This window comes from Schistocerca serialis, chromosome 1, assembly GCF_023864345.2.
Source record: "Schistocerca serialis cubense isolate TAMUIC-IGC-003099 chromosome 1, iqSchSeri2.2, whole genome shotgun sequence".
NCBI classification, from domain to species: Eukaryota; Metazoa; Arthropoda; class Insecta; order Orthoptera; family Acrididae; genus Schistocerca; species Schistocerca serialis.
In genome coordinates, this window is record NC_064638.1 from 872659190 (window position 1) to 872687094 (window position 27905).

Genomic DNA, 27905 nt, shown 5'->3' on the forward strand with positions numbered 1-27905 from the left:
TCCTGACCCACAACTTCTTCACTTTCGAAGGCCAGACATACCAACAATTAAAGGGAACAGCCATGGGCACCAGGATGGCCCCCTCGTACGCCAACCTATTCATGGGTCGCTTAGAGGAAGCCTTCTTGGTTACCCAGGCCTGCCAACCCAAAGTTTGGTACAGATTTATTGATGACATCTTCATGATCTGGACTCACAGTGAAGAAGAACTCCAGTATTTCCTCTCCAACCTCATCTCCTTTGGTTCCATCAGATTCACCTGGTCCTACTCCAAATCCCATGCCACTTTCCTTGATGTTGACCTCCACCTGTACAATGGCCAGCTTCACACGTCCATCCACGTCAAATCCACCAACAAGCAACAGTACCTTCATTATGACAGCTGCCACCCATTCCACATCAAACGGTCCCTTCCCTACAGCCTAGGTCTTCGTGGCAAACGAATCTGCTCCAGTCCGGAATCCGTGAACCATTATGCCAACAACCTGAAAACAGCTTTCGCATCCCACAACTACCCTCCCGACCTGGTACAGAAGCAAATAACCAGAGCCACTTCCTCATCTCCTCAAACCCAGAACCTCCCACAGAAGAACCCCAAAAGTGCCCCACTTGTGACAGGATACTTTCCGGGACTGGATCAGACTCTGAATGTGGCTCTCCAGCAGGGATACGACTTCCTCAAATCCTACCCTGAAATGAAATCCGTCCTTCATGAAATCCTCCCCACTCCACCAAGAGTGTCTTTCAGCCGTTCACCTAACCTTCGTAACTGCTTAGTACATCCTTATGAAATCCCCAACCCACCTTCCCTACCCTCTGGCTCCTACCCTTGTAACCGCCCCCGGTGTAAAACCTGTCCCATGCACCTTCCCACCACCACCTACTCCAGTCCTGTAACCCAGAAGGTGTACACGATCAAAGGCAGAGCCATGTGTGAAAGCACCCACATGATTTACCAACTGACCTGCCTACACTGTGAAGCTTTCTATGTGGGAATGACCAGCAACAAACTGTCCATTCGCATGAAAGGACACAGACAGACAGTGTTTGTTGGTAATGAGGATCACCCTGTGGCTAAACATGCCTTGGTGCACGGCCAGCACATCTTGGCACAGTGTTACACCGTCCAGGTTATCTGGATACTTCCCACTAACACCAACCTGTCAGAGCTCCGGAGATGGGAACTTGCCCTTCAGTATATCCTCTCTTCTCGTTACCTGCGAGGCCTCAATCTCTGCTAATTTCATTTTGCTGCCGCTCATACCTCACCTGTCTTTCAACAACGTCTTTGCCTCTGTACTTCCGCCTCGACTGACATCTCTGCCCAAACTCTTTGCCTGTACAAATGTCTGCTTGTGTCTGTGTATGTGCGGATGGATATGTGTGTGTGTGCGAGTGTATACCTCTTCTTTCCCCCTAAGGTAAGTCTTTCCGCTCCCGGTATTGTAATGACTCCTTATCCTCTCCCTTAAAACCTAGATCCTTTCGTCTTTCCCTCTCCTTCCCTCTTTCCTGATGAGGCAACAGTTTGTTGCGAAAGCTTGAATTTCATGTGTATGTTTGTGTTTGTTTGTGTGTCTATCGACCTGCCAGCACTTTCGTTCGGTAAGTCACATCATCTGTGTTTTTTATATATACTGTGTTAAGCACCTGTAATTTTGTATGTTTCCCACCTGTTTAGTGGTTTTGTTGTTGTATATCATTATTTTCAATTTGCTGCTTACTGTCTTCCTCATGTGTGTGTGTGTGTGTGTGTGTGTGTGTGTGTGTGTGTGTGTTTTACCTCACACAATGTTCAGCATATGGCCAGATATCTATGATAATATCTTATGCCCACAAAGGGAAGTTAATGACAATATTATTAGAATTTTCAATAATTTTATATTTTAAATGAAACTCAAATTGTTCTTTCCATTTCTTCTTACACCTTGTTGTTATGGTCTTCACTCTGAAGACTGTTTTGATGCAGCTCTCAATGGAAGCCTCTTCCTCTCTACAGAATTCCTACAATCAACATCCATTTATAGCTGCTTACTGTATTCAAGTCTTGGTTACCCTCTACACTTCCTTCCATTACCAAATTTACAGTTTGTTGATACCTCAGGGTCTCTCTCATTAAGCAATCCCTTCTTTTAGTCAATTGTGCCATAAAGTTCTTTTTTCTCCAACTCATTTTATTACCTCCTCATTTGTTATTTGATCTTCCCATCTAATCTTCAGCATTCTGATAGTTCATTACATCCTCATTTGTTGTTTGATGTACCCATCTAATCTTCGGCGTTCTTCTATAGCATGACATTTCAAAAGCTTCTGTCTTCTTCTTGTCCTAAATGCCTAATGTCCATGTTTCACTTACACACATGGCTACACTCCAGTCAAATACCTTCAGGAAAGGCTTCCTAACACTTAACTTTATGTTAGATGTTAACAAACTCTTTTTTTTTAATAAATGCTTTTCTTCCCATTGCGAGTCTGCATTTTCTCTCTCCCCTGCTTTGGCCGTCATTAATTTTGATGCTCAAATAACAGAAATTATTTTTTAATGTTGGTGTCATATTTCCTAACCTGATTCTCTCAAGAACACATGATTTACTTTAACTACATTCCATTACCCTTTTTTTACTTTTATTGGTGTTGATCTTATAATTTCTTTCCAAGACACTTATCCATTCCATTCAACTACACTTCTTAGTCCTTAGCTGCTCTGACACAATTATGTCATTGACAGACTGCAAAGTATTTATTCTGCTTTCTTGACTTCAATTTCATTTCAAAATTTCTCCTTGGTTTCCTTGACAGCTTGCTCAGTGTACATATTAAATAATATTGGAGACAAGTGACAACCCTGTCTCACTCTTATCAACTACTGCATACCTTTCATGTCCTTTGACACATATAGCTAAGTATGGTTTCTGTACAAGTTGTACATAACTTTTCAGTCCTTGTATTTTATCACTGTGACATTCAGAATTTCAGAGAGTGTAGTCGAGTCCAAATTGTCACAAGTTTTCTCTAAACCTACAAATGCTATATAAACATACATTTGCCTTTTTTCAACCTATCTTCTAAGATAAGTCGTAGGATTTGTACATTTCTCTGGAATCCAAACTGATCTTTGCTGAGATTGGCCTCCGCCAGTTTTTCCATTCATCTGAAAAAAAATTCATATCAGATTTTGTAACCATGACATATTAAACTGATGATTTGGTAGTATTCACATCTGTCAGTGCGTGTCTTCTTTGGAATTGGAATTGTTTTATTCTTCTTTAAGTTTGAGGGTATTTCACTTGTCTCACATATCTTACACACCAGGTGGAATTTTGTCATGGCTAGCTTTTCCAGGATCTCAGTAATGCCATCTACCCAAGGGCCCTTGTTTCCATGTTGGTCTTTCATTCTTTCAAATTATTCTTGTATATCATAATTCTCATCTCAACAATGTAGAAAAGAACAGATTGCTACTTACCATAAAGAAGACAAATCAGGTTGCAGATGTGCACAATTAAATGACACTCACACATAGCTTTCGGCCACAGCCTTCATCAGTAAAAACCACACACACACACACACACACACACACACACACACACACACACAAGCAACCACACCCCGCGCACACACGACCGCCAACTCCAGCATTTCGAGCCGGAATACATCATCATGTAAAGAAGGGGTAGGGAAAGTAGTCTCTCTTTTATTGACGAAGTGTCTCTCTTTTACTGACAAAGGCTGTGGCCGAGGCTATGTGTGAGTGTCCTTTAATTGTGCGTGTATACAGCTTGACATGTCTTTTTTACGGTAACTAGCAAGCTGTCTTTTCCTGCTTTATTGATATTACTACCTGGAGTTCCCATTGTTTGATAATTCTCATACCTAATTTAGCCATTTTACACTTTCTGCCAACCTCAGTTTTAGATGTTTGTTTTCCCTTTCACCTGTTTCATTTGCTGCATTTTTATATTTTCTTCTTTCATTAATTACCTAGGATTTGTATTAGGACTTAATCTGAAACCTTCTATTAAAGTCTGCACATCTCTCCCACATATACATCATTCTTTCATGATTCTTAAACCAAGTGTTAGCAATTATTATATTATGTTCTGTGCAAGATTCTACTAGGCAGCTTCCTCTTTCATTCCTTTCCCCCCCGTCTTTATTCTCCTACTGTTTTCCTTCTCTCCATTTCCCTACTACTGAATTTCAGTCGACCATCACAATTAAATTTTTCTCTTCCTTAAGCATCTCAATAATTTCTTTTATCTCATCATACTTTCTTTCTATATCTCGTCGTCATCTGTATTGCTAGTTGGCATATAAACTTATACTATTGTTTTGAATGTTGGCTTCATGTCTCCTTTGACTATGATAATGCATTCATTATGCTGTTCATAGTAGCTTACCTGCATTCATATTTTCTTATTCATTATTAGACCCACTCCTGCTTTACACCTATTTGATTTTGTATTTGTAAACCTGCACTCACCAGACTATAAGTCCTGTTCTTCCTGCCACTGCATTTCGCTAATTCCTGCTATATTTACACTACTGGCCATTAAAATTGCTATACCAACAAGAAATGCAGATGATAAACGGGTATTCATTGGACAAATGTATTATACTAGAACCGACATGTGATTACATTTTCACACAATTAGAATGCATAGATCCTGAGAAATCAGTACCCAGAACAACCACCTCTGGCTGTAATAACGGCCGTGATACGCCTGGGCATTGAGTCAAACAGAGCTTGGATGGCGTGTACAGATACAGCTGCCCATGCAGCTTCAACACGATACCACAGTTCATCAAGAGTAGTGACTGGCGTATTGTGACGAGCCAGTTGCTGAGCCACCATTGATCAGACGTTTTGAATTGTTGAGAGATCTGGAGAATGTGCTGGCCAGGGCAGCAGTCGAACATTTTCTGTATCCAGAAAGGCCTGTAAAGGACCTGCAACATGCGGTCGTGCATTATCCTGCTGAAATGTAGTGATTCGCAGGGATTGAATGAATGGTAGAGCCATGGGTTGTAACACATCTGAAATGTAACGCCCACTGTTCAAAGTGCCATCAATGCGAACAAGAGGCGACCGAGATGTGTAACCAATGCCACCCCATACCATCACACCGGGTGATACGCCAGTATGCTGATGACGAATACACACTTCCAATGTGCATTCACAGTGATGTCACCAAACACGGATGTGACCATCATGATGCTGTAAAAAGAACCTGGATTCATCTGAAAAAATGATGTTTTGCCATTCGTGCACCCAGGTTCGTCATTGAGTACACCATCCCAGGCACTCCTGTCTGTGATGCAGCGTCAAGGGTAACAGCAGCCATGGTCTTCGAACTGATAGTCTATGCTGCTGCAAACATCGTCGAACTGTTCGTGCAGATGGTTGTTGTCTTGCAAACGTCCCCATCTGTTGACTCAAGGATCGAGACATGACTGCACGATCCGTTACAGCTGTGTGGATAAGATGCCTGTCATCTCGACTGCTAGTGATACGAGCCCGTTGGGATTCAGCACGGCGTTCCGCATTACCCTCCTGAACCCACCAATTCCATATTCTCCTAACAGTCATTGGATCTCGACCAACACGAGTAGCAATGTCACGATACGATAAACCGCAATCGCGATAGGCTACAGTTTGACCTTTATCAAAGTCGGAAACATGATAGTACGCATTTCTCCTCCTTACACAAGGCATCACAACAATGGTTCACCAGGCAACTGCTGTTTGTGTATGAGAAATCGGTTGGAAACTTTATTCATGTCAGCATGTTGTAGGTGTTGCCACTGGCGCCAACCTTGTGTGAATGCTCTGGAAAGCTAATAATTTGCATATCACAGCATCTTCTTCCTGTCAGTTAAATTTCGCATCTGTAGCATGTCCTCTTCATGGTGTAGCAATGTTAATGGCCAGTAGTGTAACTTCAGCCTATTCATATCCTTTTTTAAATTTTCTAACCACTCTGCCTGATTAAGTGATCTAACATTCTGTGCTCTGACCCATAGAATGCCAGTTTTGTTTTTTGTGTTGGCAATATTCTCTTGAATAGTCCCTACCTGGAAATCCGAGTGTGGGCCTATTTTATCTCTGGAATATTTTATCCATTGTGATGCCATCATTATTAAGCCACACAGTAGAGCTGCATACTTTCAGGAAACAAAAATCATAGCTGTAGTTTTCCCCTTGCTTTCAGTTTTTCGCAATATCTGCACTGCAGTGCCTTGTTGGCTAATGTTACGAGGTCAGATCAGAAAATCATCCAGACTGTTGGCCCTTCAACTACTGATAAGGCTGCTGCTTTTCTTCAGGAACCATGATTTAGTGTGGTCTGTCCATAGGTACTCTCCCGTTGTTGCACCATCTTGGTAAAAATCCGTGTGTGTGTGTGTGTGTGTGTGTGTGTGTGTGTGTGTGTGTGTGTGTGTGTGTGTGTGTGGGCGCGCGCACACGGCATAGGGAGGGGGGGGGGGGGGTGTCTTTTTACCTATACAGTGTCATTTGTACATCAGTAATAAATCGAACATTAAAATAATACACGAAATAAATGAAAACAAAGCTTGTGAAAATGACAATGAAGACATCATTGTAAGCAGTACATTTCTGTTGATTTTTTTTTTTTTTTTTTTTTTTTTTTTTTAAGGAATATGTTCAAAGTGAGAATCATTTGCATCACAATACTTTTGTACGTGCTGCCTCACTGATGAACTCACTGCTGCCAACATAATCTACTCTTATTGCTTATATACAGCAGTAATTGTGTGTCTCATGTTTCTAAGTTGGTGGAACCTCCTTACATAGCACATGCTTTATTTGGCTCCAGAGGAAGACTGCTGATAGCCTCATATCAGGTGATAATGCTAGATACTTTCTGAGTAGCACTGCCTCTTCTCACCCACTAGTACTCCAGTAAAAGAATCATGAGCAGTACATTGATCCTGTTGGCACGTTGATCATTGCCGTGCAGCTAATAATGTAGAGAAATGTGGAATGGGAGATCTTTGTATTTGTTCAGAACTGGTATATGGATTTAGCAGTAGAGGCAAGAACCATTAGTTCTGCAACTTTATTGGTAGCCATCTTCTTTCAGATAGGTTTTCTTGAGACAAAAATTTGAGGCCTGCAAAGTCATTAGTTGGCATTAACAAAAGTGGGATGAGTTGGATAGCATCTGGGAAGCATTCTGTATAGATTTCTGCAGCCCTTGATGCATTTTGGTGACATTCTTGTAAGCTAAGAGCATGTCAACCAATTCTTCATTAGTAAATGGCATTGTACTCCTGGAAATTGTATATGCATTACTAGCAATTTGATTATGTGTATATTTTACAAGCAGCACATTGTAAATGAACTTCAACATTCCTCCTAACAAACCTGATCTATGTAGACAGTGGTTCCACTACACTTTTAACAGTTAAACTTTGTAAAGGACAGCACACAACTCATGATGTACCTATTGTCTATACGATGCAGGTTTCCATTGAGTAGTGTGAACATCATGTACCTGTTGCCTCAGCAGCACAAGTTTCCTTGGAGAGTGTCATAATCTTCTGGGTGGTGAGATAGTCGACAGCAGTAACTCAAACATCCTTATATACGATGTAGTTCTACTACTTGATTTCTTGTTAGATCCACAAAAGAGCTCCTATCAGTGAAATTGTGTCATCAGGCTACGCTATTCTGCAGGGAAAAATAGAATACAGCAGAGACTCGATTAACCACACTAATTATTGTCGTAAGTCATTCGGGTAATCTAAAATCTGGATAAATGAATATATGAAGAAAGGAGGTTTCTGTATTATTAACTCTAGAAAGATAAGATACATCTCTCACATGTGGTTATGTTTTTAGGGTTAATGCATAACATTGTTTATCTAAGACAACAAAAACCAAATTAACTTATTAAAATCAACCAAAATCAATGTTTATTAAGAGACTAGACACATACTTTCATACATACGTACATATTTTATATAATTACTAAATTACTGCTACCTTAATCATGAAATGCCTACCAAAAGTCACATAGGAAATTTTTTTGAAATACACACATCAAAAAAAGTTTTGCAGCACCCCAGTTACCAGAACTCCAGAAGATAGACATTGACTGTGGATATTGTATCACAGACACAGTCCCTTTGACTGTTCGGAGATGTCACCAAACCCACCCAAAGATGTTAACAACTACGCTTGAGCAGCGCCTGTTAGACGGAGGAGATCCAACAGCCGATCAGTTCCAGTCATTCCACTGGGAAGGAGGTACACGGCTCATGTTGTCTGTAGTTCAACCATGCCTAGTCCCTCAATATCGTGGTTCGATCACGTCCGCATTGTTGCTTTGTGCCAGGAAGGCCTCTCAGCAAGGGAAGCGTCCAGGCATGTCAGAGTGAGTCAAAGCCATGTACAGTCATGGAGGAAATACAGAGAAACAGGAATGTCAATCACATGCCTCGCTCAGGCCACCCAAGGGCTATTACTGCAGAGGATGACCGCTACCTGCAGATTATGGTGCGGAGGAACCCTGATAGCAACACCACCATGTTGAATACTGCTTTTCGTGCAGCCACAGGACGCCTTGCTATGACTCAAACTGTGCGCAATAGGCTGCATGATGCACAACTTCATTCCCAATGTCCATGGGAAGGTCCATCTTTGCAATCACGAAACCATGCAGCGCGGTAGAGATGGGCCCCACAACATGCCGAATGGACCGCTCAGGATTGGCATCACGTTCTCTTCACCAATAAGTGTTGCATATGCCTTCAACCATACAATCGTTGGAGACATGTTTGGAGGCAACCCGGTCAGGCTGAACACCTTAGAAACACTGTCCAGTGAGTGCAGCAAAGTGGAGGTACCCTGCTGTTTTGGGGTGGCATTATGTGGGGCCAACGTATGCCCCTGGTGGTCATGGAAGGCACCATGACGGCTGTATCGTATTTGAGTGCCATCCTCCGACCAATAGTGCAACCATATTGGCAGCATATTGGCGAGGCATTCGTCTTCATGGACGACAATTTGCGCCCCCATCGTGCACGTCTTGTGAATGACTTCTTTCAGGATAACGACATCGCTCAACTAGAGTGGCCAGCATGTTCTCCAGACATGAACCCTGTTGAACATGCCTGGGATAGACTGAAAAGGGCTTTAGATGGACGACATGACCCACCAACTGCTCTGCGGGATCTACGCCAAATCGCCGTTGAGGAGTGGGACAATCTGGACCAACAGTGCCTTGATGAACTTGTGGATAGTATGCCAAGATGAATATAGTCATGCATCAATGCAAGAGGAAGTGCTACTGGGTATTAGAGGTACCGGTATGTACAGCAATCTAGACCACCACCTATGAAGCTCTCGCTGTATGGTGGTACAACATGCAATGTGTGGATTTCATTAGCAATAAAAAGAGGGGAAATGATGTTTATGTTGATCTCTGTTCCAATTTTCTGTAGAGGATTCTCGGAACCGAGGCAATTCAAAACTTTTTTTCACGTGTGTATTTGTCATCACGCTCCTTCAAATTCACGTACTTGAAAAATGACAAAAAGACTTCTACATTATCTTCATCAACAGATAATGATATGTGTAAATATTGTTGTCTATAAAGTCATTTTTATGTTTAAAGAACACTTTGATCTCTTGGTTGTTGCAAGGAGGCAAAATTTTACTGGAAACATCAATTTTTGTGCCTCTAACTATTCAGCTGAAGGATGGGTTGGCACATTATCCAGTAAAAGCAAAAGCAAAAGCAAAAGCAAAAGCAAAAGCTTTCCTTGTTTACCAATTTTATTTTGATTTTTTTTACCTCATGGATAAATGTGTTGTCATACCAGTCAATCAGTGTCATCCATGTACCTTTTTGGTTTTTATAAATTTAAGGAACCCTGATATTTTTGAAGCATCTGTTTTTTTTTTTAAAAATTTCTGAGGACCAAAGGCATTTTGTGGATCTTGGTAGCGTTTGTGCAAACAAATTTGTCACTTTCTGTTTGCTGTTCCATATCCTGGAGGTGAACACTCTTGCTGAGAAGCTAAACAATTTGATGGTAATGATTTCTAGTTTAATCTGGTTGCATCAGTGTTGTAAGCAAAGTTTAAGACATTATAATTTTCATTCAGTTCTTTTTTAAAACCATATTTAAAAGAATTTGCTGCCTCTACATCAACTGACTTTCACTCACCTTGTATTTCCAATTCATGAATTCCATGACAAAATTTCAGTGTGTACAGCCATTCTTTATTTGCCACCTATTTTTTAATTTAACTGTGATGCCTTTCCACAGTGCAAAGGACCAGATATTGGTGACCCAGCTGATCGTTTTTGTAAAAACCAATAATACAAAGCTTCATCCAAAAGTTCTCTTTTTGTAGAAGTACCTACTCCATTCTTATCAGCCAACTTACAACCAGTTTCACCTCCTCCTCCTCCTCCTCCTCCTCCTCTTCCTCTTCCTCTTCTTCTTCTTCTTCTTCTTCTTTTTTAATGAAGGCACAATGTTTGTTATCTTTGAGCGACAACAAGTCTCTCTTGTGCTTTAACATTCCTCAGCACAAATGTGGCATGACACAGTGGCATAATCTTGAATCTGTAAACTGAGGTCTATATAATCAAGTCTCCACTGCAGTGTCATTAAAAAATTAATGACTATATCTCTTGTTACTCATGTAGATGCAAGAGTGCATTGCTGTTTGTTTTATGAGACCCTGGTCGCTGTTCATCTAAAAGAAAACAAATTAGAAGTTCTTTAACAGGTCAAAGGTATATATGACAAAGTGACTGATTAGTATACATCTTCAGGAGGTGAAATTCCAAGTACTCGCCAAATGAAAGAACCCTTCAGAATTAGAAAAAAATGTATTTCCTCTTTCTTTTGGAAAGTACTTAGGATTCTGTCTCCTGAAGGGAAGTGGTGGTCATCAAATCTGTTTTATTGTAATTTTATTGTTTTCTCAAGAAAATTTTTCTTTTGATATGTAATTTCATTCCCGAAACTAACAATGCTCATCCTTTTACAAGGTATCTGACACCACTGAAGGAGGCACAGCATTCTGTTTGGGAAAAAGTTAGTTGCTTCCACATCATTTATTGAATTTCAAATTTCCAAAGTTTTAATTCCCATCAGGCCATCCAGATTCATGTTTTCTGTGTTTGACCTTAATCGGTTAAGGCAAATGCTTGGATGTTTTTTGAAAAATAAACAGCTGATTCCTTGAATTTTCATTACAAATGATAATTTTGTACAAATATTCATTGTGTCAAGAATCATTTCTGAAATTTTATAGGTATTCAGTTTACAGTGGATACAAACTGTATGGCAGACTGTTGCAGCAGGAGTGGCTGCCCACAGACTGGCAGATGACTCTGGAACAAATGTGCATGAGTGAGCAAAGAGCTGACATGCAGGCAAGGCATCCAGACCTTAGCTTATGCAGTTGTACTGCCCCGGCCGAGTGCCCATGTCAGGGGTGGCTGAGTGATCTGTGTATGTGCAGAACGCACATACAACGAGATGGGCAGCCTATACTACTTACACCTGCCGGCAAGGAAGTGGGCATACCTGCAGTTTTATTCCTTTGGAATCCTGGCTTGAGCATAAGCAAACTTGGATCTTCTAATCGACCTGACATATCAAATATTGTGAGTTACCTTTATTCACCATTAAAGTCTCCTTTTTTCATAAAGCAGGAAATATCTTCCTTCAGTAACTTGTCTCAGCAAATTGCTGGAGTACTGAACTGCATGTATCTTTTCTTCCTGTATAACCAGTAACATGACACAGTATGTGCAGTAAAGGGACAGTAGTAAGCAGTTTTGCACTGCTTTCTCATAACAACATTGTTACAGAAATTACGAGATGATCCCACCCAAACAGCAAAAAATTGTATATTGTGTGGCCTAGTTGAAGTCGAATAAATAAGAAAAATACTTCAGTCAATATGTTAATGGTTATGTAAATAATTTAAGAAGTCATTATTTCTCTTGTGTCAGGACTCTCTGTTCCCATATTAATACTTATGGCATGCTTTCTGGAAGTAACGTGTGAAATTTAACTGTCAAACAAAATTTTTCCACAGAATGGAGACATTCAAAAATTTGATTGCAATTAAAAGCAATTAACTAGAAAATATGAGTAGTTTTTTAACTGGACAGTGTAAAGTACGGGTTTGTATTAAAAGATGAGATATTGTGGAATTTTTTCAAGTGAATGTTTAAATACAATGTGGAAAAAGATGTGTAAAGAACACTTATTTTCAGACTTGATATCAGCCTGTTGCTGCCCAATGTTGTTTTAGCTCTTTCTGCTACTATTTATGAATCTTGGTTATAGCTAACAAAGCGGAACGAAATCATGCTGGAAGAGACAAAGGATACAATCACCGTGCCAGCTTCCTTCATGATCCGTATGCTTGCCTGCCTTAATCAGATCCGTCGAGGTGAGTAGGAAGTGAAATGTCAGTAATAAGTATGTGTGACATTTGTATACTGTCAGTGTTTCATTGATGGTTTCATCTAATGTGTGTAGAGACCCATAATATATCAGGAGAAAAAGTTACATTGGAAACATGGTGCCTGTTCACTGCTTAGCACTGCCCCTATATGATGCGTGGTGACTCATCCTCTGATGCGTATTATTTCCCATCATGGATTTCCCACTGTAATGTAAGTCAGAAAAGCAGTTGCTACCATTTGCTGAGGTAGAGAAACTGTAGCAGGGCTTACACAAAGTCTTAATTGAACGTCACGCACATGCAACATAAAGGTGAAGACTGACATGAAAGTTAAATATCAAAACATATTGATTGGGGGAGGGGTGAGGCAGATGAACCAAGCAGCGGGAAAGAGAAAAATAACCAATGGGATGGTTCTAATTTTAAACCTTTTCCATCGTCCCTCTCCCTCCCCCTACACCACCCCCTTCGCCTTCTCCTCCTCTTCCCCGTCCCCTGCTCTCCTCCCCCCCCCCTCTCCTGCCCTCCCTCCTCCTACTCCTCCTCCCCCCTCCACCCCCTCCCATGCCCTCCCTCTTCCTCCTCCCCCCTGTCCCTCCCTGTCCCCCTCTCCCTCTACTTCTGGCTCTCCGTCTCCCTCCCCCTCCCCCTCCCTTCCTCCTCCTACACAGTTTGCAATGACTCTTTTCTCCATTTTATCTGTATTTTCTTTGTGGAAAATTTTCTTATCTCCTGTTTGCCAACCCTCCTAACAAAGGAATTAAAAATTGTAAAAGCTTGTGACTCAGTGGATGCTCTTCAGTATTCACATGTCTTGTAGCTCTCACATGGTTATTCTTGTCTTCATAATAGATATTTAGGTGCTGCTTTTCTGTGTCATATGATGCAATCTTAAAATTTTGTGATGGGATTATTCTCTAGATAGAAATGGTTTCTACCACTGCAATAAATTATAGGCAGTTATGTACTACTTCAAAGTATAAAGCTGTCCTGGAACACTACGCAGAGAGCTGAAGAGCTTCTTCTAATACTTATCTAAGTTAATGCAATACTTGCAACACACCTTAGAACATTAGACTTAAACAACACAGTTTTAATGTAATTTTGGCACATATAAGCCACAGAATTTGATGTTACATTATGACAATACATTATTTGGCTGTTTGGAGGAATACTGAGATTCAATACCAAGTCGGTCTTAGGAATATTTTTGTCACTTATCTCCTCTGTTACCTCTGACAGTGATTGTTTTTAACTGTGAAAAGATGTGAAGATGCACTGCGGTTCATAGTCGACATTAACTGCAGATCTCCTTCAACTGATTAGTTTGTCAGTGAAAAAACTGGAGGAGGGCAAGGGCATACCACATCCAGTTCCAAAGCACTTTGGTGTTCTAACCAACATTCAGGTTTAGAACAGTCTTGCTTTACTTACAATCTGCATCAGTTCTTAAATGCCAACAGTTCCATGTGTTAATTATTGAATGTATAAATAAAGAACTGCGTAAAGAGAGGACTTGTTGGTTTGCTCTGTGCTGACATGCATGAAATAGAAATTGAACATTCTATCTCGGCTTTGATATTTTCATTCTTCAGAGCACACTGATATACATCAGCTCATAATAACATTTCCCAGGGACTTCGTGCCCTCTGAAGAAGACCAGAAGTTTGAATGCTGAGCTACAAAGATCTGTTTCTTATTTTTTCTGGGCCTATGCACTTCAACTATACAGGTGGTCAGAAACAGTCTGAAGAGCTTGTAAGGGTGTTGCAGGGTAAGTTGTGTCGCAAAATAATTATAAGAAAAAAATTGATAATATATTTTAAATAAATTGCAACATCAATCATAAATACTGAAATTCTTTATTTTACAGATTAATTTTGTTCACTGTGTGGCCATCTTCAGTGCAAATTATTCTAACCTTGTAGGCCCATATAGTAACAGCATATTTCCTATGAGGTGTAACATGTTCTATGATGATTACTTCCAACAGATATTTTCAATTTTATTGCATACATTAATTAGCATTGAAATTAATTAATCAGGTCGCTGCATGGACAAATTCAGGTGGCATACCACATAATGTCAGTTGTTCTCATAGTGTAGATGATAGTGCATGAGACTGCTCAGTCTTTGGCTCAGATTTGATTCTTATGACTGTCCCATGTCCATTTTTGTACTGCTCTGTTGCTCAGTTTTAGGAAACCAAATGAAGAATATGTTTGATGACACCACCTCTGGCTGCATGTGCAATGGTCTGATTGGCTAACTTCACTACTAATTAACTCAGTAATGGCAGATTGTATTGAATTTTTTTCTTCACAATTATTTGTCAGCACGACATTGTGTGCAACACCCTTACAAGCTTTTCAGACTGTTTCTGACTGCCCTGTATATTGATTTTTAGAATTTCAACAGTGCATTGACAGAAGGACAAGCACCCTTATTTAATATTACTATTTCTCTATATTTCTGTGTTAGTGTTCACATTTGAGTTAGCTGGTAACCAGTTTCGAATGTGCTTGATAGGTTCCTGGGAATTACGCTGGATAATATTGTAAAAACCGCACAATATTTCAGCAAGACAACTGCCCGCCATCTTCAGGAGCTACTGTCATGTCGCTGAGAAGCTCGCGAATTTATATGTTGGCTTTCTATAACAGTGCAGGCACCAGCGGGCGCATAACGTCATCGAAGACCAATTGTAGACTCTTCTTCAGAGTTTAAGAGAACGAGCACCAGTTCCGCCACTACTTTATGGCCTGCCAAAGATACATAAAGAGAATGTTCTGCTTCGCCCTATCGTTAGTAATATAGGTTCCCCAACATACCACCTAGCTAAACATCTGGCTTCTCTTTGAGTCCCATGGTGGGGAAATGTGAACACCATATTTGAAACTCAGAAGATTTTATACGACGACTGAAGGACCTGCACCTTGAATCTACTTATTTTCTAGCGAGTTTCGATGTGGTTTCTTTGTTCACACAAGTGCCTCTGATGGACTCATTACAACTCATAGGAGCTAAGCTGGAAGAGGACATCTTACACCTTTTCAAACATGTGCTTACCTCGACTTACTTTTTATTAATGACCAGTATTTTGAGCAGACTGACGGTGTTGCTATGGGTAGCCCTCTGTCTCCCATAGTAGCTAATCTTTTTATGGAAGATTGTGAGGACAAAGCACTTCAGACGTTTTGAAACCCAAATGGTTTTGGAAATATGTAGATGATACGTTTGTGGTATGGCCGCATGGGACAACAACGTTTCCTTCTTTTCTGGAACATCTGAACTCCCTCCATCCAAGCATCTGTTCCACCATGGAGGTAGAGAAAGATGGTGAGCTCCCATTTCTGGATGTTTTGGTTCGTAGAAAAGGAGACGGCTCCTTGGGTCACAGTGTGTTCCGGAAGCCTACACACACATACTTGTATTTACAAGCTACAAGCTGTCATCATCCCTCACAGCACAGCGGTGTATTACGGACGCTAGTGTATAGAGCTAGAGCCATCTCAGATCAGGACAGCTTATCGGCAGAGCGTAGCCATCTCCGCTCTGTGTTAGCCCAGAATGGGTACTCCGAGAAGCAGATCTGGAATGCATTTCGACCAGCACGCTCCAAACCTCAAGAATAGCCTGAAGAAGCAGAGAACACCACAGAGTTGGTTTTTCTACTGTATGTCTGTGGCATGTCTTTCAAGATGGGCAGAATTTTCAAGAAATACCAGATTAAATGTGTTTTTTGCCCTCCAGCACCAGTGCAATCAATGCTGGGCTCTGTTAAAGACAACCTCGGCCTGAGGAGACCAGGAATATATGAAATCCCGTGCCACTGTGGGAAGTCTTATATTGGCCAGACATGTCGTACGGTTAAAGACAGATGCAACGAACATAAACGTCACACGAGGTTGGGTCAGCCAGAGAAATCTGCAGTTGCTGAACGCTTCCATGAGGTGGGACACGGCATGAACTATGAAGAAACCAAGATCCTCTCATATGCTTCCACATACTGGGACTCCATCATCAAAGAGGCGGTCGAAATATGTATAAGCAGCGACATAATAAACAGAGACACGGGGTTTCACCCGAGCAAAGCCTGGCAGCGAGCCTTGGCGGCACTAAGGAATCGTCAGCCGCTGATTAGCAACTGCTCCTTAGCGCAGATGTTTAAATCGCGCGCCAACACCTCGCGCATGCGAACAGGGTCCGTCGCTCCTGGCCGCATTTTCCCACACCGCGGCACACTTCCGCAGACTGCGACCCATTTCTCCAGCAGAGGGCTCTGGTATTTGACGCCATCTACAATTGGACTTCGATGACGTTATGCTCCCACTGGTGCCTGTGTTGTTCTAGAAAGCCAACATATAAATTGGCGAGCTTCTCAGCGATGTGACAGTAGCACCTGAAGATGGCGGGCAGTTGTCTCATTGAAATATTGTGTGGTTCTTACAATATTATCCGGCATAATTCGTGGGAACCTATCAAGCAGATGCAGCGCCGGGAAAGCCTCAAACAGCACATCAGTTTCAAATGTGTTTGTTCATTTTCAGAGCAGTATCTTAGTTGTTGTTACTTGCATAATGAAGCAGTTTCGTGGTATAATGTTTATACATTTTGAGCTGTTGTCAACTTTTCACATTTGAACATTACATGTACATGATGCTTCTATGTACTGTGCACTGAGCCATCTTTTAGTGAAATATATACTGAATGTTTTGAAAGAAATAAGTTTCCTCCATTGACTGTTATTTATTTCCATTTTATTGTTGGATTGCGTACTAAGACATTTTAGCTTTGTATCCAGTCTCAAGCAAAATGTTTAACTCATTAACTCCATATGTTTTGGGTTAGTCATTTTCGTGGGCAGTATGTGGTTGGCCTGACTTGAAATATGTACCCATGATATCTGGTGCAGTACAGAGAGTAGCACACAGCCATTCCATTTGCTGTTGTCAGAGAGGACTGACTGGAACCCAAAACATACGTGTTTGATGGACTGGACTAAGCATTTTGCTTGCGAATTGCTACTCAGCCAAAACATCTTCATATACAAAATAAAAATAAAATAAAATAAAATGGAAATGAATAACTACCAGTGCAGGAAATTTATTTCCTTCAAGAAGTTAATCACTGTTATGTTTGCAACTAAAGTACATTGAATGGTTGTCTTTGTTTTTTCCATTCTTTACACTTTAGTAATTGACATATGGTGTAGTTAAAAAATTATGATTGTAACAAAATTAACAAGAATCTGTGCAAGCTGTACTGAAAGTTGTCATCACAGCTGTACTCATTTCCTTGTCGATATTACACCCTGGATTTCTTTTACCTTCCATGTCCTATTTTCATGTAAGGGAATAAATTTGAACAAGGTTTTTGCCTCTAGTCCAGATAAATTTCAACATTGAATGGAAGTACTTAATAGAGGAAGTTCGCAAGCAAGCCTGAAAACCAATTATAAAAGTCTAAAATAATGTATGCATAATGTATACTAAGCTCATCAAATGTGATATAACACAAATGCACAGTGGAGTCTTAGAATCAGTTGATGAGTTTAGTGCAATTGAAGACAACATCTGGGCCGACAAGGAAAGCAATTAACAGAAGAGTAAAAATAGCTTAATGCTTTTAGTAAGTTAAGTAGTTTGGAAATAAAGATTCCAATGTGCTATAAATTTTACTGTCAGTTTTGAGTTCTGGGAAAACCATTCAAATACTGAGAGGCGCTGAGCAAACACGGGAGAGAGACATGTTGGGAATATCATTAAGAGGGATAAAAGCTAATAAGTTTATCAGGGTAGAGGGCAGAGTAGAAGGTGCAGTGGTGGTGACAACAGTTATTGAACTTTTGTCACAGTAGTAGAAACATAAATGCTTGCTGTCATCTTTGTTTCAGCTGTGTATACTTTAAGTCTGAGAAGTTATATTCTTTAATTGTGTGCTTCCGGGTGTTCATGGAAACAACAGTCCTCCAGAGATGCACCATTAATCAGTCGCACTGAGTAAAAGTGAGAGATCACAGTTTATTTTTTGCCATGGGTACCCCACACTTTTACTTTCTCCATATCATCCAGTTCCAAAGCTGCCATGAAAGTTATACTGTATGTTTATTTAAAAGTATTTTCTGGTCAGATTCTTCAGCACTGTTCCCATTTGCATTGGATGGATTTGTGACTATTCTGAAAGTCAACACTGTTCTTTAACTCTAAATACTAAAACTGTTTATAATTATTAATGTTGCACATGTGGATGGTGATAGGGAGTAAGTTTCACTAATGATACAAGGAATAGTATCTGTGAGGAATGTAAATTTATTTTGAAGGTAGGGAGAGAAGTTATAAAAACTTAGAACTTCATTTGCCCTTTTTTGGTATTATTATGTAAATTACTGGTAATCGTGGACTTAATAGCAAGGGTGTGGAGTCTACAGTGTGGTTGTGGTGACAGCAAAGATTCCATTATTCATAGATGTACATTCTGTATAGAATAAGCAATATGGTGCAAGAAATGAAATTGATGCTAAGAATGTTATGTGCAACACTTAAAGTTTTTCACACTTTCAGTTTTCAGATTGTTTATCGTCATTTGCCTTACACTGGAAGAATCCTTTTTTCTTGAATCCAATAGACAGTCACCTGATAGGAAGTAACGTTTAACCAGAAATAGCACTTTATCTCCCATATATTATCACATGAATGTTTTAATGTTAATCTTTATGTCAAATAAAGCTGAATTGTTTTTACAGAGAGAAAGGGTGCTAAAATTTAATCAGTGACAATTAGCAGGTCTTGCTAAGATTAGATTATCTTATTAATTAAAAATTTGTTGAAACACAGTACCCCTGCAACTATACGGTTTATATAGTGATAGATGTAAACAAGAGGTTGAACACAGTTATCTAAAAAATTCATCTTGTGAATAAACTTTATTAAACTTTAAATTAGGCAAATCCATATCCACAGTATTGAGCAATTTTTCTTGTATTATCAGAAGCTCAGAAACAGACAAAGGTGAGAAATATTAAATGAGAGTACTTTAAGGTTCACAGGTCCCAGCCACTGGTAGTGTCTAAGGTCAGCTGAGACAACATCCCCGTCCCCGTCCCCGTCCCCGTCCCTGTCCCTGTCCCTGTCCCTGTCCCTGTCCCTGTCCCCGTCCTCATCTCCTTACAGCATCTACTGTCAGTTTGGTCAATTGTAATATATGACTTTTCCATATGATAGGTGCGTCCATTTCCAGGAAAAGGTGTCGCTACTCCTGACATACCATATCAGAATTTTTTTTATAATAATAATGCAGACAGTCATTTTTCTGTGGGCTCACCTTTGTCTTACCAGGTGAAGTCTCATGCAGTGAGATTGACTTTTTGAAATCACCTATATGATGATGTAGGTTAAGGTCCCAGGTATCATATCTTGCAGCCATTCACCCCTGTGAGCCTTCATTTGTGAGAAATCAGTGAAAAAAAATTGGAATTTTGTGTTATGCTCTACAGCTTTAAAAAGATATTGTTATATAGACTGGCTGTGTGGTGTTGGTTAAGAAATTGTGCTCACATGCAAAAAGCTGTGGTTTTGAATCCTGTCAAGTGCTTTAGCTTACTATTTTTTAATTCTTTATTGAAACATCTTTGATCATTATTTTTATTCAATTAATTGGTTTAAGTGTAAGTTTTTTTAATTCCTTTTTCATATCATTTTAATCTTCATATTAACCTTTTCATGTGCTCTCATTTTTCCTCTTATCATCTTTTTGCCCATTTGGAATCTTTGTTCATGTGGTTGGCACACCTGGGACCTTAAGCTACTACACTGTGTAGGTGGTTTAAAAAAGTTGATCCCTCTGCTGGGGGACCTCCCCTTGTTAGATGTTAAGTGAAACTAATGTGGTTACTGGAGACTGAAAAATATCAAATCATGCATTCAATAAAGTACTGATATATTTTTTATGAACTGTTGTTAGAAAACTTTATAAATTGTAAGTTATGCTTGGCTTTCTGTAGAATTTTATCATCATTTTGTATTTTGTTTGAGATTAGCCACAATAGCTGACAAATTCGTGCATGTGTGTGTGTGTGTGTGTGTGTGTGTGTGTGTGTGTGTGTGTGTGTGTGTGTTGTGAATATTGTTGTTGTTTATACAATAAAAGTTGCTGTTGTCAGCGCCTTGAAATACTTTTAGTAACACTTTTTGAAGTCAGAATTATCTGTAAGTAAATCAGTACAGTGTCATGATGAATTAAGTACTTTTTGTTGCAACTTTTAACTATCAATGTATGTAGAACTGTACAAAGCCTGTCTAATACTGTTTGGGGCTTGAGATGTTCTATAACATCTAGTCTGTAAGCAACTTCAGCCTGCAGAAGCCTTTTGAGCAGTTATTTTGTACTATATTCATTAAAATGTATATTTTTGATTATTGTTTTTACACTTGCAAGATAATATAAACTCAAATCTAAATTTGTAACCAGTATGAAACACTCAAATGATGGTTTCATGCAACAGTTTGTCACACCCTTTGAGAACTCAGAAAATCTTGGCTACCAATGCTGAAGCTTTAACACTCTCAAATTATTCCTGAGACCTTTACTGTGTTGAAAGTTCATCATATAGTGTTAGCCAGGGTATTAAGCACACTTCGAGCCAACAGAAGGAAATTAAAATATCTTTTTTCTAAAAGTATACACTGAATCGCCAAAGAAATTGGTATAGGTGTGCATGTTCAAATACAGAGGTATGTAAACAGACAGAATACAGCACTGCAGTTGGCAATGCCTGTATAAGACAACGAGTGTCTGGTGCAGTTGTTAGATAGGTTACTGCTGCTAAAATGGCAGATTATCAAGATTTAAGTGAGTCTGAATACGGTGTTATAGTTGGCGCAGGAGCTATGGAACACAGGGTTTCCGAGGTACTGATGAAGTGTGGATTTTCCCGTATGGACAGCCCTGCAGGATTCATGGTGTCAGTTCCCTCCAGCACTACTTCAGAAATTAGTCGAGTCCGTACCACGCCATGTTGTGGCACTTCAGTGTGCTGGCGGTGGTCCTACACGATATTAGGCAGGTGTACCAGTTTATTTAGCTCTTCAGTGTACCGTGAATATCAGGAATCCAATAAAACATTAAATCTCTGACATCACTGCGGTCGGTAAAAAATCCTGCAAGAACAGAACCAATGACGACTGAAGAGAATCGTTCAAAGTGACGGAAGTGCAACCCTTCCACAAATGGCTGCGGATTTCAATGCTGGGCCATCAACAAGTGTCAGCGTGTGAACCATTCAACAAAACATCATCGATATGGGCTTTTGGAGCTGAAGGCCCAATTGTGTACCCTTGATGATGGTACGACACAAAGCTTTACACCTCCCCTTGGCCCATCAGCACTGACATTGGACTGTTGATGACCAGAAACAAGTTGCCTGGTCACACGAGTCTCGTATCAAGTTGTATTGAGTGGATGTACGTGTACAGGTATGGAGACAACCTCATGACTCCATGCACCCTGTATGTCAGCAGGGGACTGTTCAAGCTGGTGGAGGCTCTGTAATGGTGTGGGGCGTGTGCAGTTGGAGTAATATGGGACAACTGGTATGTCTAGATATGACTCTGACATGTTACATGAACAGAAGCATCCTATCTGATCACCTGCATCCATTCATGTCAATTGTGCATTGAAACGGACTTGGACAATTTCAGCAGGACAGTGCGACACCCCACACGTCCAGAATTGCTACAGAGTGGCTCCAGGAACACACTTACGAGTTTAAACACTTCCACTGGCCACATAACTCACCAGACATGAACATTACTGAGCATATCTCTGTTCAGAAGAGGTCGTCATCACCTCGTACTCTTATTGATTTATGGACAGCCCTGCAGGATTCATGGTATCAGTTCCCTCCAGCACTACTTCAGACATTAGCCAAGTCCATACGACATCATGTCGGGGCACTTCTGCATGTTGGCGGTGCTCCTACACGATATTAGGCAGGTGTACCAGTTTATTTGGCTCTGCAGTGTATATATGGTTTTTTTTACTTTTCTGAGATGTTCCACACCCTTGAGAATCTTCTTGCTAAGAATCGATAGAATGAACAGTGTATCCAATCTAACCTCACTACCTTTGTACTGTTGCTGTTAAGATAAACTATAAATGTAGGGAAATTAAAAAGAAGTTATTTATTTGCAGAAGGTCAAGAGCTATTAGTGTAGTGGCTTCATGTGTTATTACTTCTTCTTCTTCTTCTTCTTCAGCGGTACAGCTCTTGATGGGCCTTGACCTGCATAACAATCTGTCTCCATATTGCACATCCATCGTGCTGTTGAGTGGCTCTTCCTTCCGGCAGCATTCAAGCTTCTGTCATTTCTCTCTTGGGCATTCGGTTACTTTCTATCCTTTGTGTCCTAACCAGCATATTCTCTTTGGTTTGATAAATGTAACTATTTTTTCCTTATATAAGATGATGTAAATTATAGTGGTATCTTAGTCCAATCCTCTGGTCATAGATCGTTGATCTTTGTTGTTGAAATATTCTTTGTTTATATCTGCCTCTGTTGTTCTCCAAATTTTAACTGTACTGTTTGTTATAATTAGAGAGAACAGAAATGCATGTAACTTTGAAGAATAGGATATATTTTCTGTTTCTGTCTTTCCTGTAATACACTGTGTAATACTTAGTTGGGTGCATGGTAAGTTGTTCAATGTTTCATGAGTTGTTGAGTCTGTTGGACCTTTTGAGTTTCATCCATTCATGTGTTACTCCTTGTCATTGTTGACAGTTTGGAGGGGCAATATTGGTGAGTACTGACAGCCATGGTGTTGGTGTGGATTTAAGAGTTCCTGTCATGATCCTTATCACATCATTTACATGGATATCAATTTTGTTGACATGGCTGCTTCTCCAAACAGGAGAACAGTATTCTTCATCAGGGTCTGGTACCGAGTGCTGCGGGTTTCGAATCTGTGCCAGACGGCATCGACCTCAGTTACCACTAGAGGTCTCTGCAGCCGTTGTGCCATAATCCTTGGCTGCGCATGCTCCTTGCACGTGTATAGTGTGAGGGCACCACGGTGGAGCACGTGATCCCAGTGGCCAATAGCGATATACCCTATCATGTATTTAAGCACCTGCCTCTTGCTCAGCAAGGCAGTCTGATATTCGCGTGAGTCTATCAACATCTCACCTACAGACAGCGCATTTACTTTGCTTGTTACCGTGTAAAAGTGAACATTGTTGATTCGTGAGGTTTTTCGGTTGTGACCCTCTTGCTTGTTGCATGTTGTTGTTCGTAGGGTCTTGCTTGGTCGTCAGTCATTGTTCATGCCCATCCTGTCCTGTTCGTCCGTTTTGTTTGTTCGCAGGCCGCTCCCGTTCGGTCTCATCGTGCTTTCACTCTCGGCAACCAGAACGGTTGCGGTTACAACATTTTGGCTACGACGTAAAGGGTGGTAGTTGTTATCATGGAGGCGAAGTTGGTCTGTCTCCTGGAGCAACAGCAGCAGCTCATGCAGCAGCAGCAGCTCCAGTTAGACATCTTACAGCAGTCGTTACGGTTGCTAACGGACAAAGTTGATGCAACGGACACACTACCACAGCAGCTTCTGAGTCCTCGGGTGTCCAATGCTTTTTCACGTTCGCCGTCGTTCCCCCCATTTAATGACACTAAAGAAGACTGGGAAACATACTTACATCAGCTGAAACAACATTTCACGGCTCTTCAAGTCACGGATGACTCCTTCCAGCGGTGGTTCTTTTTGTCTTGGGCCTCCCCAGATACGTTCTTTCTTCTCCACAAGTTGGCACTGTTGTCCGATCCTGTGGCTCTCTCTTTCCAGAAGATATGCCTTTTGCTGACCAAACCATTATTCCCAACACTACCATGTGGTCTCCTCTCGGTTGGAGTTCCACCAGTACCATAAACAGCCTGGTCAATCGTATTGTTCTTGGGTCACGGACTTGCAGGGTCTCAGCTGTTGATGAGATTTTATGTGCACCAGTCAGCAGTGTGAGGCTTCGTATGCGGACTCCCTGATCTGGGATGTGGTGGTTCAGCTGGCTCCAGATCCTGAGGTCTGCACTGTGGCATTGAAAATCGATAACCCTTCCTTGGAAGAGATTCTCCACATTGCCCACTCATTTGAAATTGCTCAGGCGGCTAACGAGCGTCTCATGGTGCAGCCACAAGTGGTGGCAATCAATGCGTCTCGGTGGTTTCCGTCCTCGTGGCCTGGCCGACAGAGGCCAATGCCATCGAGACTCCTCTTTGTCCACTGTCTTTATGGCAACCTCCGGTCGCTGCTTGTCGCCAGTCACACGGTCCACTTCCATCTTGCCCACAGTGCTTTACTGCACATTCTTGAGCTGTTGTTCCCACCACTGGAAAACGTGCACGCTGTGTGACAAGGAGGGCCACATCCGATCAGTTTGTCGTAGTCGCTCGACTTGCTCCAGTCCTGCCCCTCCTGGGTCTCATGATACTGTACATACTCTGCAATTGGTTGTCCCGCTGAATGACCCATCAGTGCGGAAGCTTTCCTCATGCTCCATCTTTTCACTGAGGACATCAGTATTCAGGTCGACAGTGGGGCCACCATCTTCCTGCCTGATTAATATGGCGATATATACTCGTTTGGGCTCTCCTGCGTTGTCACCTCCCTCTCAGTGTTTGGTCACCTATGGAGATGGTTCAATTCCCCTTCATGGGCATTTCGTCGCCCAGGCAATGTTCAAATGTGTTCCCCGGCTCCTTACCCTATTTGACATCGACCATCCATCGGCTTCGAATATTTTTGGCCTGGATGCCTTCCAGCTGTTTGGCTTTTCAATTTCTGATGAAGTTAAGGTCGTTTCCAGGGTTGTTCCTTTTCAGGACTTGTACAAACTGTGCTCATATTCTGCGCCGTTGTTTGCAACGGATCTCAGGTGTGCTTCAGATTTTCAGGCGCACATCACACTCTGGCCACTTTTTCCGGGCCTGACCCCTTACAGTGGCCTTACAGCCGGCTGTGAAGCAGGAACTTGATCAACTCCAGGCTGTTGGCGTTCTGGAGCCTGTGACATACAGTGCCTTGGCGACACCTTTGGTGGTCATATGGAAACCCAATGGGTCCCTTCGGCTGTGTGAGTACTTCGGCACTACTGTCAAAGCTCAGTCCCTCGTAGACACTTACCCCATTCCTGACAGGAAGACCTTCTCACAAGCTGGCCGGGGAAGAGTACTTTTCAAAGATCGACCTGGCTCAGGTATACCACCAGTTACCCTTGGATGCTGATTCCCAGAAAATCTTGGTTATCAGTACTCCTTTCAGATTGTACAGGTACAAGTGCCTTCCATTTGGTGTCTCTTTGGCGCCGGCCATTTACCAGCAGTTCCTGGAGCAGCTTACATAGCCTATCCGTGCCTGCATGCATTATCTGGATGACATCTTGGTCACTGGATGTTCCTGCCAGGAACATTCGCAAAACCTCAGCGCCTTATTTCACACTCTGCAAGCTGTAGGTTTATGCTGTTGGCTGGACAAGTTTTTGGGGTCCATGTAGTTACTTATTGTTGATGCCTGTTCCAAATACCCATATGTCGTCTGCCTGGAGTCCACCACCTCGGAGGCCACATTCACAGCCCTGGCCCAGGTTCTCGCCATTGAGGCATGCCTCACAACATTGATCTCTGATAATGGCACCCAATTCATGGCCTCCTCCTTCCACGACTTCCGTAGCCTGCCTTTCCACCCTTCCTCCAATGGCGTGGCGGAGAGGCTTGTCTACATATTTAAACACCAGTCGACAAAGGCAGTCGAAACATCTCCAACCACTTCGGCCCTCACCCTGTTTTTGAGCACCTATCGCGCCACGCCAGTTAACGGGCATAGTCTGGCAGAGCTCCGCCATGGGCGACAGCCGCAGACCCTGCTGCATTTGCTGATGCCATCCCCCTCCTGCCCCCATTCCCAGTCCTCTCAGCATTACACCTGTGGCGCAGTTGTGTGGGCCCATGTGTACGGGAGCAAGGCGGGTTAGATGCCCTCCACGGTCGTTGCGGCCCATGGGCGGCATGTGATGTCGGTGTAGACGTCGAAAGGGTTGGAGCGCCGCCATCATAACCAGCTCCGCCCGCATACCCCCCGGGACTCTCACAGCCGCCTCCTCCTCCTCCGCTACCTTCTTCGGGTACAGACATGGTCCTCAATTTGCCGCCACTGCCCGTGGTTACTTTCTCCCCACGGGCGGACATCTCGGATGTCCCTTCCTCCCCGCCAATGACTTTTGGCGAGAACGGTTCTTCTCCCATCTGTCAACCAACGCGGCACTGTCCGGGGTGTTTCCGCCCCTACACGCAAGTTTCAGGAGGGAGGGATCTGGTACCAAGCACTGCGGGTTTCAAATCCGCGCCAGTTGGCATGGACCTCGATTTCTACTAGAGGTCTCTGCAGCCGTCACGCCATAAGCCATGGCTGCACGCGCTCCTGGCCCACGTATAATGTGGAGCACGTGGTCCCAGCAGCCAATAGCGATGTACCCTGTCATGTATTTAAGCGTCTGCCACTTGCTTAGCAAGGCAGTCTGATATTTGCGTGAGTCTATCTACATCTCACCTGCAGACAGCGCACTTTGCTTGTTTCCGTGCACAAGTGGACATTGTTGATTCGTAAGGTTTTTCGCTTGTGACCCGATTGCTTCTTGCGTGTTGCTGTTTGTAGGGTCTTGCTCGGTCATCAGTTGTTGTTCATGTCTGTCCTTTCCTGTTCATCCGTTTTGTTTATTCGCGGGCCACTCCCGTTTGGTCCTGCTGCGCTTTTGTTCTTGGCAACCCCCCAACCGTTCCGGTGGTGGTTACAACACAGGGTGCAGGAGTACTTTTTTGCTAAGTTCTTAAGCTGTTTGAAGTAGATCCCCAGCTAGGACCAGCCAGTTTCCTTCATCTGTTATTCTTTGATTTTAGCTTCTGTCCTGTTAGTTATAGGTGTTTCCTACATGTCAGCGACCTGTTAGGAGTCACACCCAAATATTTGGGGTTCAATTATGTCGTAATTTTTTGCTGTGGAAGATTACATTTATTCCTCTGTCAGTCTGACTATAATCTAGAGAACCATTGTGGGTAAACAATATTCAACTCACCCCAGAAAGCTATAATGTAAGAGATGAATGGAGAAATCAGTGGACACCTTTCTCTGGTCATAAGAGTAAAATAGATCCAACCATCCAAACCCCAGGATTGAACCAGTGAAGAAAAATATGGAGCTCCCTCAACTGTATCAGAACTGGCCACACTATGACCAAAGCGCAGTACATTAGTGGTGAATTACCAATGGTGACCAATATGACTGCAGTACATTGGAACTCTGAAATGCAAAGAAAATTCATGGCTAACTGGAAAGACTTCATTGACTTAACACCTGCAGCAGTTAACTGGCTGGAGTTTTTGGATATCAAACT

The 27905-nt window shown here is 41.9% G+C and overlaps 1 protein-coding gene across 4 annotated transcripts in view; it reads left to right on the top strand.

Moving 5' to 3' along the window:
* LOC126486149 (DDB1- and CUL4-associated factor 6-like) overlaps positions 1–27905 on the top strand; it is a 227199-nt gene that overhangs the window by 184716 nt on the left and 14578 nt on the right. For all 4 annotated transcript variants that reach the window (XM_050108930.1, XM_050108929.1, XM_050108927.1 and 1 more), the window contains exon 14: positions 12349–12454. In XM_050108930.1, coding sequence (XP_049964887.1) covers positions 12349–12454 — 106 coding nt within the window. The remainder of the gene's footprint in view (positions 1–12348; positions 12455–27905) is intronic.